The 27,478-nt window shown below is 38.7% G+C and overlaps 1 protein-coding gene and 1 long non-coding RNA gene across 2 annotated transcripts in view; both read left to right on the forward strand.

Annotated features, from left to right (window-relative positions):
* LOC127838508 (uncharacterized) overlaps positions 1–27,478 on the forward strand; it is a 115,316-nt gene that overhangs the window by 69,867 nt on the left and 17,971 nt on the right. Inside the window, exons 11-17 of the mRNA XM_052366295.1 lie at positions 7,389–7,492; positions 8,724–8,821; positions 10,739–10,848; positions 13,275–13,367; positions 15,167–15,320; positions 22,425–22,501; positions 26,030–26,202. Of these exons, the coding sequence (XP_052222255.1) occupies positions 7,389–7,492; positions 8,724–8,821; positions 10,739–10,848; positions 13,275–13,367; positions 15,167–15,320; positions 22,425–22,501; positions 26,030–26,202 (809 nt within the window). The remainder of the gene's footprint in view (positions 1–7,388; positions 7,493–8,723; positions 8,822–10,738; positions 10,849–13,274; positions 13,368–15,166; positions 15,321–22,424; positions 22,502–26,029; positions 26,203–27,478) is intronic.
* Positions 5,247–6,803, forward strand: LOC127838520 (uncharacterized). Its single transcript, XR_008029839.1, has 2 exons — positions 5,247–5,386; positions 5,832–6,803. It is a non-coding gene; the product is annotated as an uncharacterized LOC127838520 (long non-coding RNA).

Genomic DNA, 27,478 nt, shown 5'->3' on the forward strand with positions numbered 1-27,478 from the left:
TAGTCATGCGTAAAGAGCATTTTCAGGCTGGTGAGTGACTATTTGTATACCTGTGCCTTGTCTAGAACAAGTTAATTTTGATAACTATGTACACAACGTTTACGAAGAAATCTTAAAATGATGATCACTATTGCAGTGTGCGAATTTCACTTTTGAAACCACTAGCCCATTAGGGCTGCCAGATGTAGTTTTTCACTAGCCCGAACCAAAGATTACTAGCCCGAACTGCTCAGTCTGGACCCAGCAAATGATGGACATCAAGTATTACAATTTGGTGTTAATTGTCACATGTATTCATTTTTAGTCTGGTGTCATGTGTCACAGCTAATTTCTGTTTCAATAGTTTCACAGTGTTAAAATGATAGAAATAAGAAAAGGTCCACTAGCCAATTGTCAAAAATTTGTTATACCGGTAGTACCCAATATTGTCTGCAAAATCTTTATACATGTCCCAGTGCTTCCGTTAATGGACGTCCGGGCGTAAATTACGCCCCAAACCGGCATTTGTACGTCCGTTTTACAAAGGGTGGAAGTCAATCGGACATCCTATAATCCTCATCTGTTTTCTAATACACAGGACGTACAAATCACAACAGTTAATCTGGTCATTCATTCTGTTTACTGTGCTCCGCGCTTAATCGCCATAAAAGCGACATGAGGTAATAGATCACCCACTGATAAGAGATATTAAAGTATCAAATAATAAAGTCACAGCCATGTATGCTGACACAGATGCAACACGAGAAATTCTCTGGTAACTTTCCAGTTGCCAAACTGAGCTGTTCAGCGTCCAATCGGTATCGAGAATGCGTATAAGGGCAAGGTTTACTGGCGATCATTATTTTTGATTGACGTCAGTCTTGAAGTTGGCGTTTATTGCAGATTGATTTACAAGGAATCACGGCTTTAAAATTTACGTAATATCCATAGGTAATTAAACAGTACATGAAAGACGATGTCCGGTATCATCATCACACCTTTTCCACCGTAAACAATTACTTAAACAACAATTGTTCCTTATGAGAAGTTATATGAAAATGATGAGCAATTAATTACTTATGGCGAGTAATTTGTGAAAACAATACCAGTTACAAATTGTATGTGGTAGCAATTTAATTTCAGTACAAGTATATGTACAAGTATATTTCATCATGTCCATTTATTGAACTGAATTACACAATTTTTCTATAGCCAGGTGATAATATTTTTAAGTCCCTTTGTGTGCATCTGCACCATTCACTATACATGGTGCCATGTAAAACCCGTGATTCAATAAGAGCTCGTAATTGTTGCTGACAGAGTAAAGTTCCCCGCATGGATAGCTAGCCTTTCAATATAGACCATGTGCCTGGGTAGATCCACATTTTAAATGCACGGTGTAAAAAAAATCGACATTCAAACCCTCGTCTTGTTGACATAATCGGGAAGGTGAGGAAACACGATACGACGCTAAATAAACACTAGATATGGTTCAAACAATGGATTAAAATAATATTTTTGAGCATTTTTAATTTTTCAAAAGTTGGAAAAATCACTACACTGCAACTCCAATATATCGCGGTTGAAGGGGTCCAAAGATCGCGACCGTGATATATCCGGCGCGCGATATAAATTGTCAGTTTATGTATGCATGTATATGTATACATTAGCATCATTATGCAATCTCAAAACACGCTATTTACCAACCTTATTCAAGTTTGTGTTATATCCATATGTCATTAATTGGTATAACACAAAACATTATTCCATGTGAGTATTTTCAAATGCGTATAATTAAATTTTTAATCCGAAAAACATTGCCGAGTTTTATTGTTCAAGAAAGCATGCACAAATTAGACCCATGTACAAAATGACGTCATTCATTTCTCATGAAAAGCATGCACAGCATGGGGTTTAATAGTAGAGCATTGTGACTAACTGATCAATATTGTATACTGTATCTAACGCACACAGATTGTTGAGATAGGTCAGTATTGACTTGTGACATTTACTGTTATAATTGTGTACACCTTCATGTGTGCACTGGTGCGTTTCGGCAGTTCAAGCGAATTCAATAGAGAATTGTAACACCCGAAATGACCTGTCATGTTTGACAAATGGGTCTTTTGTTTATCGCAGTACACAGGTGTTAATGTGATGTACAATGTAAGCAAACAATCTGGTCAAAACTAGATTATGACTGTTGGATTAAAGTTGGTGAAAAAAAGGGAAAAATACTTGCTTGAAACGGATTTTAATGCATCAAATTCTCAGATAAAAACATTTTATTTAAGGATTATGCTCGTCAGATTTTTGGGAGCCATAGCCGATTCGCGATATATTGGACAACGCGATATAACGGACCGTGATATATTGGAGTTGCAGTGTAGTCCAATTGGGCTAGTACCTAGGGAAATTCAGTAGCCCGAAACGAGATCAACTAGCTCTGGGCTATCGGACTGGTGCGAATTTCGAACACTGCTATTGATTTACTTATAATATGTAAATTGATATTTATCCCAATATTAATATGCATATCATTAAGTAAAACATATGATACTTGGCTTTGATTGATGAACATATAAATCACTGTTTAATATCATGTACATGTATATAGACTATGTGTAGTCTCAATAAGAAATGTTGATAAGAAATTGCGGTGAATTCAACGAGTTATAATATCACATTGAACTTTTTAAAAGCTGTTTAACTTTTTATTTCAGGTACGACTAAAAAAATGTTTTTCGGAAAAGAAGGAAGTAAAAGCAATGATGACGAGATTTTTATTATTTATATCATAAACAATTATTAAAATACATAATATTACAAATATGAGTTTTTAATTCATGTATATATTTGTATTGTTCATTTCCCGTATTAAAATACGAATACAATAGTTGTTGTTTTTTTTTATCGAAAATGATGGAAAATTTTATGTCTACATCATTTTCCAAGATCTAATAAAAGATGTAGAATTTGATGTTCACATACATCTACACATCACAGACCTGTAAAGATGGTATGTGCATGCCTGTTCTCAATTCTGACTGTATTTTCTATTACAATCACAACAAATATTCACACTCTCATCTACTTGCTAAGACGGCAATATTTAATATCACTGAATTGAATACTTACTACCGAAGTCTCGAATGTACATTCGAATCAATCCATGCAACAGTAGAAACAGCAAATAACTAAAATAGTCTGTTATCAAATTACTTGTACATAAAACACATTTATATATAATTATTGGCAAGCTATATGTACACAAACAAGAAATCATTTTCAAAATGTTAACAAAAACAGTCTACCATGGTAGACTGTGAGATCGATTTCCTGATAACGTCCGCAAAGCACACCCACTGTCATCGCTATCTAGCTATGACGATGGGAACATGCTCATTCGCGGTGATTGTGCACACTGACGAAAAATTGTCCACATTGGGACTGAGTTGAAGCAGAAATCACGCTAGACGTAGTTTAATTTATTCATTGGTTTGTATATACTGTGAAACTATTATTATTCGCCAAAAATTATGTTTCGTATACATGTATTTACTCTGTAAACAGATTGACAAATTAAAGTTCGCAACAAATAATAATGTCCAATTTTTAAAAACTTTAAGACTGAATTACCGTAGGCATCCAACACCCATAAATGTCCAACCTAATCCACCCATGAATCCTGCGTCTGTTGACTGGCCCATTTTTTTTTGGGGGGGGGGGGTGGGGGGAAACAAAATCTGGACTCTGAATTTTTTTGCATGAAATGTCCACTGATTTGGGAAAAACTAATTAAAAATCATTCCTTGATAAAAATTCAAATTAGAAGAACAAAATCATATATATAATAATGAGACACTTCTTTCTAGTTTTTTTGAAAATGGAGATTTAATTTCGCTTTGAGAATGGGTCTGTTTAACAGACCTGTAGATTCACCAGGAAAAGGCCTGGCAGATATTCCCAAAAAGGGCGGTACGTTATACTGTGTACTTGAATGACACTTGACATTTCCTGTAAAATGTTAATGCAGTGAAGCTGTCTTAATGGTGTTGATTTCATTTCTGTAGAATAATAAGGATTAGGGCTAATTTGTCCCCTACCGGTTTCACCGGAGGGGACTTATGGTTTGCGCTCTGCTCTGTCTGTCTGTGTGTCTGTCAGTCTGTCAGTCAGTCACACTTTTCTGGATCCTGCGATAACTTAAAAAGTTCTCAATATTTTTTCATGAAACTTGAAACATGGATAGATGGCAAAATGGACATTATGCACGTCATTTCATTTTGTTTTTACGTCAAAAATTCTGGTTGCTATGGCAACAAATAGAGTAGAAATACTGCTGGAAATGGTGGTTTTCTGGATCCTGCGATAACTTTAACAGTTCTTAATATTTTCTCATGAAACTTCGTACGTCAAAAATTCTGGTTGCTATGGCAACAAATACAAAAAATAATGATCTGACAATGGTGGAATTTTTGACAATGGTGGAGCCGGTAGGGGACTATATTGCTTGGCAATAGTCTTGTTGTGAATAACTTTTTACCCATGGTGTTTAATGTGTTGTTAATAGGTGTGGCAGGTTAAACAGCCAACACAAGGCGCATCAGAGACAATAAACGCAATTACAAAATGAGGATGTGTGATAAACGTACACCTGATTGAAATCACTTTAAACAGTCGTTTACGGTCATTCAATCCTAATAATCCGCTAATAATTACAATGAACTTGTTTATTGGCATGCAATAAGAAGGGCCGGTTACAATCACCTCATAACACTAAACTAGTTAAATGGCATGTGATATAAAGGGCCCCCCTCCCACAAGTTACTCCAGTCACCCTTCTACCCTCAGTGATTTATCTTAGACAAGCATGACAAACTTTAAAAAAAATGAATTAGAAATAGGCAAATTTTGATTGAGGAAAAAGTGTTTTATTAAAACAGGAAATTTCATGCAGTCGAAAATAAATGGCTTCACAGTAGTTCATAGCTAATTCATAAGTTGGGATTTAGATCATAGGTCATTCATAAAATGGTGTACAGATCATAGTTTTTAGCCGGATTTTTTTCGAAAAAATCTCGGCTTATAGATTGATGTTGTCGGGCGGGCGGGGGGGGGCGGGCGGGCGGGGTGGCGGCGTGCTCGTTAATGTTAAAGTTCTTATTTCATGGTATAACTTTGGTATGCTTGGACCTAGAGTCTTCAAACTTGACATGAAGGTTGGCCAGGATTAACAGATGACCACTGGTCATTTCAAGGTCATTCATTTGAAGGTCAAGGTCACTGTGACCTTCAATATAAAAAATGTTAAAGTTGTTATAACTTTGGTATGCTTGGACCTAGAGTCTTGAAACTTGACATGAAGGTTGGCCATAACTAGTTAGTAACCACTGGTCATTTCAAGGTCATTCATTTGAAGGTCAAGGTCACTGTGACCTTGAATGTAAAAATGTTAAAGTTCTTATTTCATGGTATAACTTTGGTATGCTTGGACCTAGAGTCTTCAAACTTGACATGAAGGTTGGCCAGGATTAACAGATGACCACTGGTCATTTCAAGGTCATTCATTTGAAGGTGAAGGTCACTGTGACCTTCAATATAAAAATGTTAAAGTTGTTATAACTTTGGTATGCTTGGACCTAGAGTCTTGAAACTTGACATGAAGGTTGGCCAGAACTAGTAAGTAACCACTGGACATTTCAAGGTCATTCATTTGAAGGTCAAGGTCACTGTGACCTTGAATGTAAAAATGTTAAAGTTGTTAAAACTTTGGTATGCTTGGACCTAGAGTCTTGAAACTTGACATGAAGGTTGGCCAGAACTAGTAAGTAACCACTGGACATTTCAAGGTCATTCATTTGAAGGTCAAGGTCACTGTGACCTTGAATGTAAAAATGTTAAAGTTCTTATTTCATGTTATAACTTTGGTATGCTTGTACCTAGAGTCTTCAAACTTGAAATAAAGATTGGCCAGTACTAGAAGATGACCACTGGTCATTTCAATGTCATTCATTTGAAGGTCAAGGTCACTGTGACCTTAAATGTTAAAATGTTAAAATTGTTATAACTTTGGTATGCTTGGACATAGAGTCTTCAAACTTGACATGAAGGTTTGCAAGCACACTTAGATGACCACTGGTCATTTCAAGGTCATTCATTCTAAGGTCAAGGTCACTGTGACCTTGAATGTAAAAATGTTAAAGTTCTTATAACTTTGGTAGGTAAAAATGTTAAAGTTCTTATTCCATGTTATAACTTTGGTATGCTTGTACCTAGAGTCTTCAAACTTGACATAAAGGTTGGCCAGTACTAGAAGATCACCACTGCTCATTTCAATGTCATTCATTTGAAGGTCAAGGTCACTGTGACCTTCAATGTTAAAATGTTAAAATTGTTATAACTTTGGTATGCTTGGACCTAGAATCTCAAACTTGACGTAAAGGTTTGCAAGCACACTTAGATGACCACTGGTCATTTCAAGGTCATTCATTTCAATGTCATTCATTTGAAGGTCAAGGTCACTGTGAACTTAAATGTTAAAATGTTAAAATTGTTGTAACTTTGGTATGCTTGGACCTAGAATCTCAAACTTGACGTAAAGGTTTGCAAGCACACTTAGATGACCACTGGTCATTTCAAGGTCATTCATTTGAAGGTCGAGGTCACTGTGACCTTGGATGTAAATATGTTAAAGTTGTTAATACTTTGGTATGCTTAGACCTAGAGTCTTCAAACTTGATATGAAGGTTGGCCAGAACTAGTAGATGACCACTGGTCATTTTAAGGTCAAGGTCACCGTGACCTTGAATGTAAAAATGTTTGCTCATGCCTTGAAAAGTACTTACATTTCATTTTGACCTTTGAACAATATTTCAGTAATTAAGTATTGCATTGACAAAAACACGAAAGGTACTTTCCTGTCATTTAAATCAAAAATCCGGCTTCAATGCGGTCATCTCCGACCGCGGAACTCTTGTTATAAGATTAGATATACTTCATAGTTAATTCATAAGTTGAAATACATGTATAATGCATAGTAAGTTCATAAGTTGGTATATATGGCATAGTTTATTCATAAATTAGGATATAGTTCATAGTAAATGTATAAGTTTGTATATTGTTCATAGTAAGTCCATAAGGTTGGTTATATTTCATAGTTAATTCAAAAGTAAGGATAGGATTATAGTCTATAATAAATTCATAAGTTGGGATATAGTTCACAACGCATATGTTGGGTTATAGTTTATAGTTAATTAGTTGGGATATAGTCCAATAAGTAGTCCATATATTTCTTCAGTTGGAGATATAGTTCAAAGTTCATAAATTTGGATTTAATTCATTGTTAACTTATAAGTTTTTAGGTCATATTGTGTTGATATCTGAATGTGTTTGCCCTGTTGTTGCAGCGGTTAGTAAGGTGGTTACCGTGACAAAGGGAGTGGTCCAGAATGTGTCCCTAACTGCTAATATGACGGCCACCCAGGCTGCCCTGCTTCAGTTCAATGGGGATGTAAGTATCTGTGCAGTCCGCACAGGCTTATCAGGGACCAAACCTTTCCGCTTAAACAAGTTTTTCATTAAGTAGAGGCTTCCTTTAAACGAAAAATACCTTAAAAGGGCAAAGGTTTGTTCCTGATTAGCCTGTGCATACTGCACAGGCTAATCCAGGGCAAAAGTTTATGCACATGCATTTAATACCTTGAAAGGGCAAAGTGTCGTAGATGATAAGCCTGTGCACACTGCACAGGCTAATCTTGGGCAACACTTAATGCACACGCATTTATCCCATTTTTCAATAGCGAGGCTAATTTAATAGCTGCAGGGATAGATGGAGTGTGTGTTTATTTTATAGGCATTGTGACAACTATGTTTTTAAAGTCCCTCAAGGTAGGCATATTTTATACTGTTTGCAATATCCTTTTGTTATTGGGTGTTAATCCTTTCCCACTTAGAAGCAAAGTGTAAATTGCTATGTGCAAACTTGCTGTCTGTTCAGGTTTTATGCTGTTTGCTGCTCATCAGTAACTAAGGGTTGGCAATGAAACCTTTAAAACTTTGATCTAGTAAGAAAGGCCTTTAATTGTCCCCTACTGGTGAAACGGGAGGGGACATATGGTTTGCGCTCTGTGTGTCCGTGAGTCTGTCACATTTTTCTGGATCCTGCGATAACTTTGAAAGTTCTTCATATTTTTTCATGAAACTTGAAACATGGACAGATGGCAATATGGAGATTATGCACGTCATTTCATTTTGTTCCTACGTCAAGAATTCTGGTTGCTATGGCAACAAATAAACTAGAAATATTGCTGATATTAAGTGTATACATACTGGTTAGATGTTTACTACCTTCATTTTCAATGCCTCAAGGATTTAAATATAACTTCAGATTATTATTTATTATCATACTGCATGACCAGGAATGTATGGCATACAACTTGACAATGCTACTCCCATCGCGTGCTAAATATTGATGTTCAAAAGTCTTTTACAAAAATGTGAAAACAGTATATAACAGCATTTACTACACCAACATAGAAAACAAAATTGTTTAATCCTTTCCCACTTAGATGCGTATTTCGACGTGTTTGTAGTCTCTTATGAAGTTGTATTTAATTAAAGACTTTTCTTAAGTTTTAAAGGCTTCATTTCCAACCCTAAGTTACTGATTAGCAGCAAACAGCATAAAACCTGGAAATTTCCAAATAAACCAATCTAATTAAAAAAATTGGCTTATTTTGTAGGGAGCGATGCTTCGTATCACTGTCACAGGAACTCTAGCAAACTCGGCATCTGTGGTTACCATTAAAAATAGTCAGGAAAGATTGGTGTTCTCGTTCAGGTGAGTCTTTGTCACCTTGGTACAGCTTTGTCATCTGTGGTAACCATTGGAGATAGTCAGGAAAGATTGGTGCACTAGTTCAGGTGAGTCTTGGTTACCAAGGTGCAGCTTTGTCATCTATGGTAACCATTAGAGATAGTCAGGAGAGATTGGTGCACTCGTTCAGGTGAGTCTTGGTTACCAAGGTGCAGCTTTGTCATCTGTGGTTACCATTAGAGATAGTCAGGAAAGATTGGTGTACTCATTCAGGTGAGTATTTGTTATCATGGTGCAGCTTTGTCATCTGTGGTAACCATTAGAGATAGTCAGGAAAGATTAGTGTACTCGTTCAGGTGAGTATTTGTTATCATGGTGCAGCTTTGTCATCTGTGGTTACCATTAGAGATAGTCAGGAAAGATTGGTGTACTCGTTCAGGTGAGTCTTGGTTACCATGGTACAAACACACAGATGAAGGTGAAAGACAAAATCATAAAAATGTGGAAAAAAAACAACAACAAAACAATCCTAGGTGGTTGATTAGCAGATGAAATGCTGAACAAGAGTCGATGAATTTATGTCATGTTTTGTCAATAGGAAAGCCTTAACTTAATAAAACAAACAAACAGAGGATCTTAATTTCCTATTGATTTTACATTTTGGTATCAACTCATTAAAAGGATGTATGGTTTCCCATTCAATATATTAATAAGAGAGGGGGTAATCACGTGATAGTCAAGATGGCGACATCCATGCCGAGACAGTTATTTTTCGATGCTTTATACCCTTTATTACTTCTGTTTAAATTTTAAATGACGCTCACTTTCCAGCCATATCAGTAAAAAAGTGATATGCGTTTATTTCGTATTTAAATTCGCTTTATATCTCGACTTTACTCCCCGCATATTTTCTTAGCGGAGCCCTAATTAGGTCCTCCCGCTAAGAAATTTTGCACCGAGTAAAGTCGAGATATAGAGCGAATATTACAATGAAATAAAAGCCAGTAACTTTCTTCCTAATATGGCTGGAAAGTGAGCGGAATAAGAAAACATAATACAAGTAATAAAGGGTACAAAACGACGAAAAATACCTGCCTCGGCATGGACGTCGCCATCTTGTTTGTCAGGTGATTACCCCCTCTGAATAATATAGCAAACAATGAAGCACCAGAAACTCTGTCAGAAGAATTTTGTGTTCTTATGCACTTATTTTATAACAAAACATAAACTATATAACATACAATCATTAAAACTTGAATAGCTGCTTTGAAACGGTCAATGCATACAAAATATGCTTGCTTTAATCCTTTCCCACTCAGAAGCAAATTGACAATGGCTATGAGCAATTAGCAGGCTGTTCAGGAATAATGCTGTTTGCTGCTCACAAGTATCTTAGGGTTGGAAATTAAGCCTTTAAATTTTGGATCTAGTAAGAAAAGTCTTTAATTTTATATTATTTTCTAAAGGACTTCAAATGGGTCAAAATGCATGTCTTAGTGGTAAAGAGTTAAATTATTTACAAACGAGGAGATGGATCTAAGAAGTATTGCTGTTTATTTTATTCTTTCCGGTGGTATATAGAGAAATATCAGTGAATTAAAGCTAATAGTTCACTGTTTCAAACAGTGAAAATTAACAGTGAAATTTATCATCGATAATTTTCACCGTTGTACTTTGAAATGACATCATTTTCATGACGTTGAGACATCATTATTTCAGCTGAAATACACAAATTTGCAATCATAAAATAAAAAGATTTTTCTTTGGATTTGGTGGAATGTTGATTTTAATTCACACGTGATCATAGAAAAATAATTTCATTTTCATTGGTATATTTTCATTCGTATCTGCGTCACTCCTGAAAATTTTCTATGATCACTCATGAATTTAAAACGATTTTCCACCAAATCTAACAAATAAATCCTCTATGTACTTGTTCAGGTCAGGCATGGCCCTGTTCCCAGTGACTGTGTCGGACAAGACAGCCAGAGTGTCTGCAATGCTGAATGGGACGGACACAGTGAATATCGAGGTTGCTGCTGTCGATGCTGGTCAGTTACAAATACAATGTCATGCTTTGGTGAAATCGGGTGATTAAATTAACTGATAGAATGGTCAATTACTTTTTTTGGCGGTAATTACGATAAATGGGGACATTATTCCAATAAGATATACCAAAAGAGTGGATAGTTTAGTTTGTGATAACTTAATTTGTCCAAAGATTGTTTTGTCAACTTCAACTACTTGGTGGATCTCAATTAACCCTTTCCCACTCAGAAGCTGAAAATGACTATGTGCAAGCAGCATGAAACCAGCACAGCCTGCGAGTAACTTGCAGTCTGTTCAGGTTTTATGCTGTTTGCTGCTCATCCTTATCTAAGGGTTGGAAATGAAGCCGTTAAAACTTGAATTTTGTAAGAAAGGTTTTTAAAAATTTAACTTTTAAAACGACTACAATCAAGTCAAAATACGTATCTAAGTGATAAAGGGTTTACTCTGTCCAAAGCTTGTTTTGTAAACTTCAACAACTTGGTGGATTTCACTTAAACCTTCACAGCTGAATTTTCTTTGGTCTATAAAAGGTTTTTTCTGGTTATCATAATAGTAGGAAAAAACACGTTTTATTTAAGGTCTTGGCATAGTATTAGGAACAAATGATTGTTAAGTCAATAATCTTTATCAACTTTTGAGTTGTTTCTCAATTTTTATGCCCCCCGGATCGAATGATTTGGGACATATTGTTTTTGGCCTGTCTGTCTGTCTGTCATTCTGTCCCAAAACTTTAACCTTGCTTAATTTGGTGTTCACAGATCAGTTAAGTCAATATTCTGACTAAACTTTGAGTTCTTTCTGAATTTTTGACGTAAGTTTGACAATCATGCTTAATTTGGTGTTCACAAAAGTCTGTTAAAGCGTTGAGTATGACTGGACCCTGAGTTTGAGGAAGAATACGGGATTCTTCTTATAGCTGACTCATGAGCTGACTGACCAGGCATGGCGAAATTAGAAAAAATCTGCCGGTCATCCGGACAGGCATTTCAGAAAATGTGCCGGTCCGGAGAAAATTTAGCCGGACCGTAAAGCAACAACAACTTAACTAGAAAATTCAAAAATGGCAGCGATCACATCTTGATCTCTTTATTCAACCGGCCGTTAAATTGATTTTAATCGCTTAGAGGTTACACTGGCAGCTAATTGGTGTTAATCGGTTGTGTAATGTCAATCATGTTGTGAAAAATTCGCGTTTCAGTTTTTATTACATGTATTCCCTATTAGAACGGTTCGGTGCGATAATTTCAATAACGTATGTGCAAGCCGAATAATTATCAAATTAAAGTTATTCGAAACGATTTAAACATTCTTACTTTAATATGATTGCAGTTTGGAGCGGCTGTTAAAATATACTGCGCACAGTACAAAACACGTTACCTGACATTTAATGATTAAGTCATTTCATTTTTCAGAACGTTTACTAGTAATTAATTAAATAAAAAAGACGATTTATTTACATGCTAACGCAGTGTAATTGTTAACAGAGATTCATTTTCATTTTTGACCAGTATCAGAAAGTCCCCGGGAAGCACGTTTTTTTACATGGCACTGCATATGATGCAATAAAAACATTTCTTTGTACATGTATCGTATTGCATTCAATCTAAATTTAAATTCGCTCTGCCCCATAATGCATTGTACTCTTTACACTTATGAAAAATGGCGTATGCATATGGTTGTGTTGATCACGATACCATATTTTATTGTCCTTATCCTACTCGAAAAATATGTAAAAGCTATCAAGATCTTTTTTGTTAGAACGCAGTTGGCGATTTTGCAAACGAGTTTAAAGAAGGTGTTGTGTAACAAGTTGGATTTGCTAATTGTACGTTACAAACCTACAGCAAACATCAAAACAACGAGCGATTTCATGTTCACGAAGTAGTAAGCGATTTGCTCTTCAATTTTTCATCTTGAAAAAAAAAGATTTGTTTGCAATCATTTCACATTTTGCCGGTCACCAGGACCGACATTCTTGTTAAACCTGCCGGACCAAATTGAAATCTGCCGGTCAGGACCGGTGGACCGGCAATTTCGCCAAGCCTGACTGACATTCCCAATACTCAGCTGAGTGGATACTCAAATATTATGTCCGAAACTGAGCAAACAAATTGATAATGGTCATGACACTGGGCCCTTAACCATTTACCACTTAGATAGGTATTTAACCCGTAACCACTTAGATACATATTTAACCATTTACCACTTAGATACGTATTTAACCCGTAACCACTTAGATAGGTATTTAACCATTTACCACTTAGATACGTATTTAACCCGTAACCACTTAGATAGGTATTTAACCATTTACCACTTAGATACGTATTTAACCATTTACCACTTAGATACGTATTTAACCCGTAACCACTTAGATAGGTATTTAACCATTTACCACTTAGATACGTATTTAACTTATTTTTTGCAGATTGTAACATGGTGTACACTGACATTACTGGCCAGGTCACAGTGACTACAGCAGTAGACACCAGGACAAGCTGCTCGATTGCCTTTGTGCCAGGTATTTATCAGCTCGGCTGTTTTTAGAGAAAACCCGAGGTATTGTCATAGCCAGCTCGTCGTGTTGTCCGCTGTCAGCCATCCGCCGTTCGCTGACATCCTGCTAAAACTTTGACATTTTGCTTGAAAATCAAAGTGCTTCCACCTACAAATTTGAAACTTCATATGTAAATGCACCTTGATGAGATCTACACCCCACACCTATTTTTTTGTCACAAGGTCAAAGGTAAAGGTCACTGACCTCTAAATTTTTTTTATTCTGACAAGTTTTCATTTATTCAAAAATGCACCCGCAGCTGAGCGTTGGAATCCTTTATGAGGTGCTCTTGTTGTATGAGCTGTGTTCCAGGAAAACGGGATTTAATGCATATGCATAAAGTGTAGTCCAAGCTTAGCCTGTGCAGTCCACGCAAGCTTATCTGAGACCACACTTTCTGCCTTTATGGAATATTTTGTTTGAAGGAAGTCTCTTTCAAATGAAATTTCCATAATTAGGCGGAAAGTGTCGTCCCTGACTAGCCTAGGTATACTTCACAGGCTAATTTGGGACAACATTTACACACATGCATTAAACCCTATTTTCCCAGAGCAAGGATCTTATGAAAATTGTGTTCTGACTTTCACTTTACTTGAACATGGGGAAGGACTTGGGTTAATTTAAGTGGTATATAAGCTCTTTTTATGCCCCCGGATCGAATGATCGGGGGTATATTGTTTTTGGCCTGTCTGTCTGTTATTCATTCATTCATTCATTGTATATGTGTGTCCCAAAACTTGAACTTTGGTCATTACTTTTGCAATATTGAAGATAGCAACTTGATATTTGGCACGCATGTGTATCTCATGGAGCTGCACATTTTGAGTGGTGAAAGGTCAAGGTCATACTTCAAGGTCAAAGGTCAAATATATGGCTTCAAAACGGCGCAATAGGGGGCATTGTGTTTCTGAAAAACACATCTCTTGTTGTCTTGAGAAACTGTTGGTAAGAAGCATATGACTTAGCTAAAAAATGGTGAAGACCTGATGCTAATTATTATAGTTATAAGTATGTTTCTTTAGACTTTTAAAACTCGCGAAGGGAGTATCAAAAGTCACAAGGCACACTCACAATCTCCAAGTCTTAAAATATACAGTTTGCCACTGTGATTGCACATGTATTAATATATACTAAAGATAGAAGTACAACCTTGTAATGATTAAGATTTAAAAAAGCATATGTTAAGGTTTTGTATTTATTCTTTTACTTAATTAACTGTCCATGCATATAAACATCTATTTTGAAACTGATTATAAAAATTGAACATCTAATTGCATGTTTTCCTCATTGTGATGTAAGTTTAAACCTATTTATTTAAGCTTGATTGCATTGATAGCCTACAGCATATTCAAACTCTCTCATGCTGGCTTCCTGGTAGAACCAGTACTTGGTAGTTTTGGGAAAGATTAATTGAACGCTTAACAGTGGGGATGTAACCCATGACCTCACAGTTGCTAGGCGACACCATATCCACTATGCCATGGAAACCCAGGGCTATTTTCCCTCTTTTGTGAAGCAGCCTTGGACCCCCCATTTTTTGAAAAAATGAGTCCCGAACTGTTCAAAATTGTGAAAAAATAAGCCGAGAACTGTTCAAAATTGTGAAAAAATGAGTCGCAACTGTTCTAAAATTGTGAACATTTGAGTCACAAACTTCTTGGAATTTTGAAAATTTGTGTCGCAAATTTCCCTAATTTGTGAAAAACAGCCATTCTCACATAAGGAAAAAAAGCCCTGCAACCTCAATCGTTCTTGTTTTGCAGACCAGTCATTGATGACTCAGCTGTCCCTGAGGGTGAATCTATGTGCGACCGGTAACCTCACAGTGTATGATGGGTTTGAAACTGGCGCCAAGACCCTGGCTACCATCACAGAGAACACGGCTGTTACCCAGATCTGGGGTCCTACCGGGCTGAGGTGAGCTGCTCATAGTGGTTTCCCTTTATGACTTAGATACCCACTTAAACGCTGTTGGAAGTTCCTTAGAAAATTAAATTAAATTGAATATTTTTCTTAATAGACTTAAGTTTTAATAGCTTAATTACGTTACCTGCTATCATATTGCTACTCACTCCAAAGGATCGTTATTCATCCGGAAACTTTCTGTCCGAAGAATCCCACACTTTTCATGAACCCGTCAGGTCAGGTCAGAACGGTCACATAGTGCCGTGTAGCCTTATAACCAAAACGGGATATTACCCAGAATCACTCTTATTCCGGATGCCGACATTTTTGTTATTTACTTAATTGTTGCTTCTGTTTCGCTTGATTCTTCTGTTTAACAGAATAGAGAAGTTTTTGTATTGTGTTAAAACATTCTCCGTATATATATCCGTTGAATTTCGGTATTGTTTTGTGTTTTTGTTTGTTTGTTCAAGGCAAAATATGCCTCAAACACGTGGCTGATGTGGACACATAAGAGCAGCATGGGACAACCATGGTAGCTGCTTGTCGTGTGCCGGATATACCCAGGATTACTGCTGCCCTTTCTGTGAGCATTGGTCTGTAGATACCTGGGCCATCAAGTGTCGACCTTTCAAGAGTCGTAGACGCAACATGCAGAGTTCAGATCAAAGTAGGGAAAGTTCCATTCGTCGTGACTTGTCACTACACGATCTTGACCATATGCCATCAGGAGATGCCATGCATCGGTCCTTGCCCGATGACGACAGGACAAAATTTGCCCGGTCCGTTCATTGGGAACGACCAGTTGACCGGTCCGGAGACTTCACCGGTCATGCTATGACCGGTGTCATCACCGGTCACTGACCGGTCCGGTCAACGGTCATGCTATGACCGGTCTGGTCATGCTTTGACCGCTCCAGTCAACCGGTCACCGGTCATTGACTGGTCCGGTCACCAGTCATGCTATGACCGGTCCGGTCACCGGTCATTGACCGGTCCGGTCACCGGTCATGTTATGACCGATCCGGTCACCGGGTACCGGTCTGTTCCACAGACCGTTCCGGTCACTGTAGATGTTGACACTACCTTGTCAGTACTCCACAAAGGTAGACACAGCCGCGTTTCTACTGTGAGTCACAGACGTAAACGCGTAGTGTCTGATGTTTCCGGCTACTCCTCCACCTTGGGCTCGTCGTCGTATGACTCATGGTCTACTTCAACTAGCCCTCATCATTATCGGAGTGGACGTCGTTCACGCTCACCGAGTGTTTATCGGCGTAGATTGCCTCGTAAAGAGCGATCACGTCTGCGCTCTGGGAGACGTTCGATCGGGAAACATCATTCCCAGCGCCGCCGAACAGTGTCTCGGCATCGCAATAGACCTTCCTCTATTAGGTCCCCTAGTCAATCCTTCTCTGAGGAATCTATTGACACCATGACACGTGTGTCGGCCTCTATTTTGGCCACAACACACACTTCAGCTGTTCCTACAACCACTGAGCATAATTTGTATTCAAACACTAGTTTGCATACATATCAGGCTCAAGGTACAGGGGTTAATCTAACCACTTTGGCTGCGTTTTCAGCCCCACGGGTCTCTTCCACATTGCATAGAAGTATACCCCGGGCTGCCGCTACACCATCAAATCCCAATACTTTGTGGATCGAACAGTCGCCGGAAATCTTTGTCCCTTTTTCGACTGATCCTTTACCAGCGACCGCTGGTATTCAAAGTGAGTCTGCTGATTTGATCTCTGATAGACCTAACTCACCAGCTATTTCTTTGATGGTGCCGGAAAACGATCCTCTCATGATCCATCGGTTTCAATCATTCTAATGCTCCCGCAGACGGTTCGATTGAGGCGGGTTCGGAGTCTAATGAGGCCGAACTTTATTATTTGGCCTCCATCAATCAGGTTTACGAGCTAATGTTAAATACCTTAGATGAGGACTTCTGCCCCCGCCCTTCCTTGTCCCTCTGCGGTTACCGTTACAGAACAGGTAGCCCGCAGACGAGAGCCCGGCAGGATAAGCAAGGCGACTTCCCGAGTGGATCTCCGCCTTCCTATTGGCTCTTCCACAATGGCTGTATTCCAGTCACTTGAGCCAGCCAATAAGCCTTCGCCATCTCCATGGAAAGCCCCTAAGGAGCTGACGGAGCCTAAACAGATGGACGGTGGGAAAAGTTATAAGGCCCCGGTACCCGACCCTTCTACCGGTTTGGACCTTTCCAAACTTCCGGTTCCTGATGCTGACATTAGTAAGCTGTCCCTTACAATGCCTTCATCGTCTACCCATACAGCAGTCCCTCTTTCCCTGTTGGAAAATTGGGAGCTGAGAGAACGCCGTTCCATAGGTCTGGCTAACCAGCTAGATCTCATGGCAGCCACAGCCATAGACTTGGTTTGGGAGCTCTCTGATTCAATCCCAGAGGAGCTCCTTGCCTTGTTGATACATCTTTCACGTACTACGCAGTGTTTATCTCACAATGCGGCGTCGTCTATGTCTGAGATGTTAAGGCTTCTGAGAGACCTCATCCTCTCTTCCTTGCCCAATAATTTTCTTTTGGAAACAGGCGTTAACTCCCTTCGAACTGCTCCACTAACAGCAGATTCTCTTTTCGGAGGTAGGATACAGTCGGCACTTACTGCTGATCGTGAAGATCAGATACATGCCTCCTTAGCTAGGAGCAACTCTGGCCAGCGCCCTGTGGTTTTTAAGGGCCCTGCTTCTAAGCCCCCAGGAGCCCCACCGGCCAAGAACGCTAAAAGGGACAGTTTCCCTACTAAGTGTCCGTCTGCTCTACGTCAGCCCACAGATAGGCCTCCTGTTCAGAACAGAACATCTTCCTATCGGAAGCCTTCTGTAAACCAAAATTGGAGTAAGGGCAAACCCAATGCAGACAAGAAGTCATTTAATCCTTCTTCCGGCAAGGGTGGACCTCCTAAAGGTCAGCCCTAGGTCATACCCCTTTCTACCGCCACAACCTTCGATGCCAGAGGTACCAGTTGGGGCCAGACTTATGCACTTTGCAAATCGATGGCTTCAAATAACTTCGGATGCGTGGGTTCATTCCCTTGTCACACAAGGCCTTACTTTTCAATTCGAAAAAAGGCCTCCACTCTCTAGCGTCCCAATAGATCTGGTATCTCCGCATCCACAACTTCCAGACTTTATTCTCGGACTCCTGGATAAACAGGCAGTAGAAAGGGTTTACGACCCTTGTTCTCCAGGATTTTAGAGTCGCCTTTTCCTTGTTCAAAAGAAAAGCGGCTCCTGGAGACCAGTCATAGACTTAAAAGTGTTCAACACGTTTCTAGTCAAACCTACTTTCAAGATGGAGACTCCTTCCTTCATTCGGCGCTCCATCAAACATGCACTGGGGGGTTTCCTTGGACCTGAAAGATGCTTTCTTCCATGTTCCTATCCATCCCAACTACCGGAAAGACCTGCGCTTCTCCTTTCAAGGCCAGGTCTACCAGTTTCGGGCGATGCCCTTTGGATTGGCCACAGCTCCACGAGTTTTCACCAAACTCATGGTCACAGTGGGCGCACACGTCCGATTACACGGGGTTCAACTGCTTCAGTATTTCGACGATTGGCTCTTACACCAGCTCGATCGTCGACTGCTTCTGCTACACCTAGAGTTCTCTTGGAAGGAGCTCCTCTCTTTGGGACTCCTTCTCAATGCAGCCAAGTCAGACCTCATTCCCTCTCAGGATTTCATATTCGTGGGAATGAATTTTCTGACCCACATCAATCGGGTCAGGGTCTTACCGCAACGTGTATCAGACCTTCTTTTGAAGGTCAGATGGGTGCTGTCCCAATCTCATAACACAGCTCAAGATTTCCTCTCACTCAAAGTATCCTGAGCTCTGTAGCAGACTTCGTGCAGTTGGGACGTCTCTTCCTACGTCCTCTTCAGCACTATCTCTCAGCTCGATGGAAATGGTCTCCAGACAATCTGCTAACACAGATTCCCATCCTTCCGTCCTTAGTCCCCCACCTTCAATGGTGGCTAGACGAGGAGACCCTTTTGGCAGGAGTACCGCTTCTTCCCCCGCAACCTTCTTTACATCTCATAACGGATGCGAGCATGGAAGGTTGGAGCGCTCACCTGGAACCCCGCAGCCTGACATTATCAGGATTGTGGTCTCCTCAGGAGTCTCACCTGCACATAAACAATCTCGAAGTCTTTCTAGCTGTTTCTCAATTCCAATCACATCTTCGGGACTCCTGAGTGATGGTATCGACAGACAACACATCAGTAGTGGCTTATATCCAGAAACAGGGCGTTACACACTCTCACTACCTGTATCTGGAAACAATGAACTTACTTGTTCTTTGCAAGAGCCTCAACGTCTCTCTCTTGTCCAAACACATACCAGGTCATCTCAACGCCCTGTCGGACGGTTTGTCTCGCAAACACCAGTTACTTCCATCGGAGTGGACACTTCATCAGGAAGTGGCCAACCAGATTTTCCTCACATTCAGTTTTCAACTGGTCGACCTGTTTGCGACCAGAGACAACCACAGACTTCCTCTGTATGTGAGTACAGTGTACGAACCAGCAGCGTGGGCGGTAGACGCACTTTCGTTCGATTGGGATCAACTGGACGCTTACGCTTATCCCTCACCCATTCTAATTCCCCAAATCTTAGGGAAAATCAGTGTGAGCTCTTGCGGGATCCTCCTGATAGCCCCTTGGTGGCCCAGGAGATCCTGGTTCAACGACCTTCTCAGTCTCCTGTGCGAATTTCCCAGGGAACTCCAGCACAGGTCAGATCTCCTATCTCAGAGAGGCAGACTTCACGTGGATCCAGACATGTTCCACTTACACGTAAAATTCATTTTAATTAGTAATAACTTACCTGCTATCGGTAAGGCCCACCTCCCACCCCGCTCTTCGTCTAATATTTTCATATTGTTTATTGGAATAAGAGTGATTCTGGGTAATATCCCGTTTTGGTTATACGGCTACACGACACTATGTGACCGTTCTGACCTAACCTGACTGGTTCATGAAAAGTGTGGGATTCTTCGGACAGAATGTTTCTGGATGAATTACGATCCTTCGGAGTGAGTAGCAATATGATAGCAGGTTAGTAATTACTAATTAAAATGAATTTTACTAGGATACCCTAAGATACGCAAACGGCATAAAACCTGACCAGACGGCGACTAGCTTTATGCTGGTTAAAACATAAACAGACTGCGAGTTACTTGCAGGATGTTTTGGTTTTATGCTGGCATATAGCCATTTTCACTTTTCTTCTGAGTAGGAAAGGGTTAAGATATAAAGAATACGAAGTTATAATAACATTTTTCATTATGGAACAACTATTATGCTTATATTGTTCATTATTGTCCCCTACCGGTGAAACCGGAGGGGACTTATGGTTTGCGCTCTGTGTGTCAGTCAGTCTGTCCGTCACACTTTTCTGGATCCTGCAATAACTTAAAAAGTTCTTCATAATTTTTCATGACACTTGAAACATGGTTAGATGGCAATATGGAGAATATGCACGTCATTTCATTTTGTTCCTACATCGAAAATTCCGTTTGCTATGGTAACAAATACATTTAAAAAATATAATCTGACAATGGTGGAGTTCCACCAGTAGGGGACCATATTGCTTGACACTTGACAATAGTCTTGTTTATTATGCCCCCCTTCGAAGAAGAGGGGGTATGTTGTTTTGCACATGTCGGTCTGTATGTCCGTCTGTCCACCAGATGGTTTCCGGATGATAACTCAAGAAAGCTTTCGGTAGGATCATGAAACTTCATAGGTACATTGATCATGACTCGCAGATGACCCCTATTGATTTTGAGGTCACTAGGTCTATGGTCAAGGTCATGGTGACCCGAAATAAAAAAAATGTTTCCGGATGATAACTCAAGAACGCTTATGCCAAGGATCATGAAACTTCATAGGTACATTGATCATGACTCGCAGATGACCCCTATTGATTTTCAGGTCAGTAGGTCAAAGGTCAAGGTCATGGTGACCCGAAATAGTAAAATGGTTTCCGGATGATAACTCAAGAACGCTTATGCCTAGGCTCATGAAACTTCATAGGTACATTGATCATGACTCGCAGATGACCCATATTGATTTTCAGGTCACTAGGTCAAAGGTCAAGGTCACGGTGACCCGAAATAGAAAAATGGTTACCGGATGATAACTCAAGAATGCATATGCCTAGGATCATGAAACTTCATAGGTACATTGATCATGACTCGCAGATGACCCCTAATGATTTTCAGGTCACTAGGTCAAAGGTCAAGGTCACGGTGACTCAACTTAGAAAAATGTTTCCGGATGATAACTCAAGAAAGCTTACGCCTAGGATCATGAAACTTCATAGGTACATTGATCATGACTCTCAGATGACCCCTATTGACTTTCAGGTCACTAGGTCAAAGGTCAAGGTCACGTTGACTTGACACAGGAAAATGTTTGTCTGATGATAACACAAGAAAGCTTACGCCTAGGATCATGAAACTTCATAGGTACATTGATCATGACTTGCAGATGACCCCTATTTATTTTCAGGTCACTGGGTCAAAGGTCAAGGTCACAGTGCCTAAAAACGTATTCACACAATGGCTGCCACTACAACTGACAGCCCATATGGGGGGCATGCATGTTTTACATGTTTAACAGCCCTTGTTAAAATTTGACTTTGGCATATATGCCCAAAGGGCTTATATCCCTCCTCCCCCTGGCTTTCAATGAACAGTATTTGGGTTTATGTATGTTAACACCAGATAAATTAAAAAAAAACATTTTTATTGTGAATACAAATTTGTATTATGCACATGGATTTTACATGGATTCATATAATAACGTAACGCATGCCCTTCTTTCTTCCTAAGTGTATAGTTAAGTTGGTATAGTATCCAAATTTAGAGCTAACAAATGTAAATCATATGTAAATTTATTTTAAACAAACAAAATGAGTGTTTTCTGAAATAAGCATAATTCTCCTTCATAAGAACTGAGGCCATGTCAGCAAGAAATAAATTTTGCTGTGCAGGGCTTTAGAAGGATTAAAGCTGAAAGTCTGCTTGTGCCTAGCTGTATTATTATGCTCAATGCTATGTTTTCAGACTGGTGTACTCTCAGCCAGCTAATTGCACAAACCAGATTGTGTCAGCCAGCTACCAAAGCCTTGCAGCAAACTCAGGTGAGATCAATGACCTTGAAACAAGCTCTGAAAAACACTGACCTTCAAACAATATCTGATCAAATACTGATATGAACCAAGCCCTGATCAAACATGGACATTGAACCAAGCATTGCCCAATTCTAAACTAGAAACAAGCTATGACCAAACTTGACCTAGAAACAAGCTAGGTCCAACACTGACGTAGAAACAAGCTCTGACTAACACTTACATTGAAACAAGCTCTGATCAACACTGACATTGTAATAAATATGACTTACACTGACCTTGTAATAAACCCTGACAAACATTGACATACAAACAAGTATTGGCTTTGATAAAAGTACTGATTTGAAACTAATACTTAAATCGGACAAAAAAGTTATCACATTTAACTAGGGATGCAAGAGGTAACACAAATCATTAACCGGTTAACCTTTTTTCCGTAACCAGTTATTAACCGGTTAACCGAAACGCCTTAAGTAGTTAAAATGATTAATGTTACGTGAAAAATGTCATACCGCTCGAACCGCTCTGTAGAAACAAAAGTAATTAACCAGGTTTTCCGAAGGAAAAAACTGGTTATTAGATTGGCGAATGCGGGCGGGCTGGCTGGCTGGCTGGCGGGCTGGCGGGCTGGCTGGCGGGCTGTCGGAACAAGCTTGTCCGGGCCATAACTATGTCGTTCATTGTCAGATTTTAAAATCATTTGGCACATTTGTTCAGCATCATTGGAGGGTGTGTTGCGCAAAATAATTACGTTGATATCTCCAAGGTCAAGGTCACACTTTGAGTTCAAAGGTCAAAAATGGCCATAAATGAGCTTGTCCTGGCCATAACTATGTCATTCATTGTGAGATTTAAAAATCATTTGGCACATTTGTTCACTATCATGGGATGGTGTGTGGCACAAAAGAATCACGTCAATATCTCCAATGTCAAGGTCGCCACGACTAAAAATAGATTTTTCTTAAAAACAAATTTACAAAGGGGGTTAATTTTGTTTGTTAATTTTAAAAGTTTAGTTTGAGTTTTCTCCCTTTATCAGATTTTTTTTCACAATGAAAACCTGGTTTTGTGACAATTTTGTCCCTTGTTTCAAATTTGAATTCGTTTGCGTTTAAAGCATGCCAGTTTCGTAATAAAATGTATTATACAATTTATTTAAATAATTCTGTAAATGTATGCTATATATTTTATTTATTTTTCCTTTGTAAATGCATAGAAGTAAAAAATTAAAGAACAACACAATTTTCATTTTCATGTGTTATAAACTTATTTTTTGGTTGGGCCGCTTATATTACGTTCGCGTCATATCGCTCTCACAAAAATGGTGTGTTCCTTTGTTCATTCTCTTTTAATTTTTGAAACTCAAATTGGCTTAATATGGAAATGTTTTTTTTCCCCTTTCAATTCGACGTAAAGTGGGTCACGTGTGTTCAACAAATCCGCATCTCTTCTTATTCGATAATTGCATATTTTGTTGTTTGCATTTTAGCGTTTGTAGCCGAAGAGGTATCGTTTGATTTTCATTATACAATTAAAAAATGTGTGAAATAAAAGACACGAATGCAAATTAAATTCATTTCAAACGAAATGAAAGTTGAATGTTTAATATTATCAGTACATTTATTTAATAGCGAAGTAATCAAGTATTATGATCTCAAATACTGAGAGTTACGTATGTTTGTTAATGTACCATTGCGCGCAAATTTAAAGCAATTAAACAAATACTAAATCTAACGGTTAAATTTTTATGCTCCGCCCAAAAAAATTGGGATGAGCATATAGTCGCCGCTTCGTCTGTCCGTTCGTCCGTGTGTCCGTCCGTGCACAATTTTTGTCCGGGCTATTTCTCAGCAACTAATGACCGAAATTCAATATAACTTTATAGGAAGCTTCACTACCAAGAGGAGATGTGCATATTATCAGCGGGTTATGGTCGGATGATTTTTCACAGAGTTATTGCCCTTTGAAAATTTTCCATTAACTGTACATATAGTGCAATTCTTGTCCGGGCTATTTCTCAGCAACTAATGACCGGAATTCAATGAAACTTTATGGGAAGCTTTACTACCAAGAGTTGTGCATATTATCAGCGGGTTCTGTTTGGATGATTTTCACAGAGCTAGGCCCTTTGAATGAAATTTTTCCATTAACTGTACATATAGTGCAATTCTTGTCTGAGCTATTTCTCAGCAACTAATGACCGGAATTCAATGAAACTTTATGGGAAACTTCACTACCAAGAGGAGATGTGCATATTATCAGCGGGTTCTGGTCAGATGATTTTTCACAGAGTTATGGCCCTTTGAAATTTTATATAAAAAATTCTTGTCCCCCAACTACTGTGCCCTTAAGACGTTTCCTTTTATATGAATATATAGTGCAATATTGTGACCAAAAAAAACATTGGGGAGCATCACCCGTCTCCGACGGTTTCTTGTTTAAATATTTTTAATTGATTTTTAATTATTTTATTAGCTAATAGTTTTCTTTCTTAAATAAAACTTGCATCTGGCGGTAATGGCGGAATCGTTGGACGTAACTTATCATTATGATATTAGTTTTTGCTAAACAAAACGACATTAACTTGTCAAGATTTTAACTACGAATGCAATTCTTGATAAAATTGTTACTTATAAACACGGTATTTTTGCGAGCAATCAGAAAACATCAAAATAAGCCGTTCAATGTCTCAACTATTTTTTATCGCGAGTTCAATAAACGTGTCAAATACATCTTCGCTAATAGCTCCCACTCACCGCAGTTCGCTAGTTAAATTTTAGCCATTCAAAAAGCAATAGCGTCAGTTATCAAAACGTACCCCCTATTTGTTATCACAATGGTATTGATTAATTGCTTTATTACTTGACACGTTATTTATTACAGTCAATGGTGCTGCATGTTGTTCTAACTAGTCGCCAGTGAAAGTTGGCAGCATGTCACGCGAAAAAAGTAAAATCAAACGAATAATTCCATAATAAAACATAATCAAATATTTTTTTCCAGGTTAACCTTTTCCCGAAAATGTAACCGGTTAACTGGTATTTCGGTAGATAAACCGGTTAACCTCTTGCATCCCTACATTTAACCAAACACATATGTTTACAAATGTTGTCATGTAATTAACTGACCTTCAAAAAAAGTGTGATGTTAACTTAACTAAAACATGCACTGACCTTAGAGCTTACACTAGCCCTTTTTGATAAAATGACATTGAATAAAAAAAACTAACAAAATCTGCTGATATGAACCAATAACTAACTTTAAAACAAACACTGTCCTTGAACTTAAAACTCATCTTTAACCTAAACCTACATTGTTTCAGCACTTGTATAGAAATAAGCACTGACATAAAAACAACAACTCATCTGAAACATACACTGATATTAAACCAAGCACTGAATATGAAATTGGCCTTAAAACTGTAACTGACCTTGTTTTGAGGACTGAAACTTAAGAAAGAAATTAAACGTAAAACAATATAGCATTCATTGAACCCAACAGAATTCTACCTTGATCTTCAATATATGTATTTATTTGCAGCCTGTGGCAACCTCAGCCAAACAGGACAACTGACAACTCCCAATAACCCAAACCAGTACCCTCTAAACGCCAACTGCAACTGGGCTCTGCCTGCGAGGAACACTTCTTGGATGTATATAACGGTGAACGCTCCAGTTCAGCTCCAGAATACCCATAGTGTTACACTGCTACAGGTAAGAATTGGGATACCATACCCACTGTGTTTCTTTCCTGTACAGGTGTTATGTGTTGAATGTTTTTATGCCCCCTTTCGAAGAAAAGGGAGCATTTAGTGATGGGACTGTCTGTCTGTCCGTTTGTCTGTCTGTCTGTCCGTCTTTCCGTCACACTGCGTTTAGGTTTCGAAAAATGCTCATAACTTCTATGTCCCTTGAGATAAAACCTTCATATTTGGTATGCATGTGTATATGGACAAGGCCTTTCCATACGCATACAAATTTTTACCCCTGTGACCTTGACCTTGAACTTAGGGTCCACATTTAGGTTTCGAAATCTGCATTTAGGTTTCAAAAATGCTCATAACTTCTATGTCCCTTGAGATATAACCTCCATTTTTGGTATGAATGTGTATATGGACAAGGCCTTTCCATACGCACACAAAATTTAACCCTGTGACCTTGACCTTGAGCTTGGGGTCCGTGTATAGGTTTCGAAATCTGCGTTTAGGTTTTGAAAAATGCTCATAGCTTCTATGTCCCTTGAGATATAACCTTCATATTTGGTATTCATGTGTATACAGACAAGGCCTTTCCATACGCACACAAATTTTGACCCCTGTGACCTTGTCCTTGAACTTAAAGTCTGCGTTTAGGTTTCGAAATCTGTGTTAAGGTTTCGAAAAAGCTCATAACTTCTATCTAGCGTTTATATGGGGCACAAGTCATCCTATGGTGACAGCTCTTGTTGAATTTTGTTTTTCTTTTTTTGGTCTTTTGTGTGGCTTCCATGCTTAATTTGTTAAGTGATGGACTACAAATCCAAGGATCGTGGTTTCAATACCCGACCCTGCCACATTACTTTTGGCCAGGTAATAAAATTCTTTTAAATGCCATGTTTGCCCTACCTCTGCTTTAAGTAGTGCAGTTGTCAGATACTGGCTGGTCTATTTTCTTGATATTTGGCATGCATGTGTATCTTTCAAAGCGGCGCAATAGGGGGCATTGTGTTTCTGACAAACACATCTCTTGTTTCAAGCTGCAGCTTAATTAGTGAACAAATGTGTTGCTAACCTTTCAAAACTTAAAAAAATTAAGTTGTGAACTTGAAAAATTGTGGGGAAAAAAACGAGTCATAAACTTGTAAAATTGTGTATAGTATCAGCATTTTTTACTTTGCATTGGAAAGTCTAAGCACAATCTATACTTTTTATCACATTAATGTTCAACAGTTCCTTAGTTCAGACTTTTGTGTTGCTTGGATGTGAGTTTTTTTTTTTTCTCGGCGTTTTTG

The sequence above is a fragment of the Dreissena polymorpha genome, chromosome 7 (assembly GCF_020536995.1).
Source record: "Dreissena polymorpha isolate Duluth1 chromosome 7, UMN_Dpol_1.0, whole genome shotgun sequence".
In the NCBI taxonomy this organism is placed as follows: Eukaryota; Metazoa; Mollusca; class Bivalvia; order Myida; family Dreissenidae; genus Dreissena; species Dreissena polymorpha.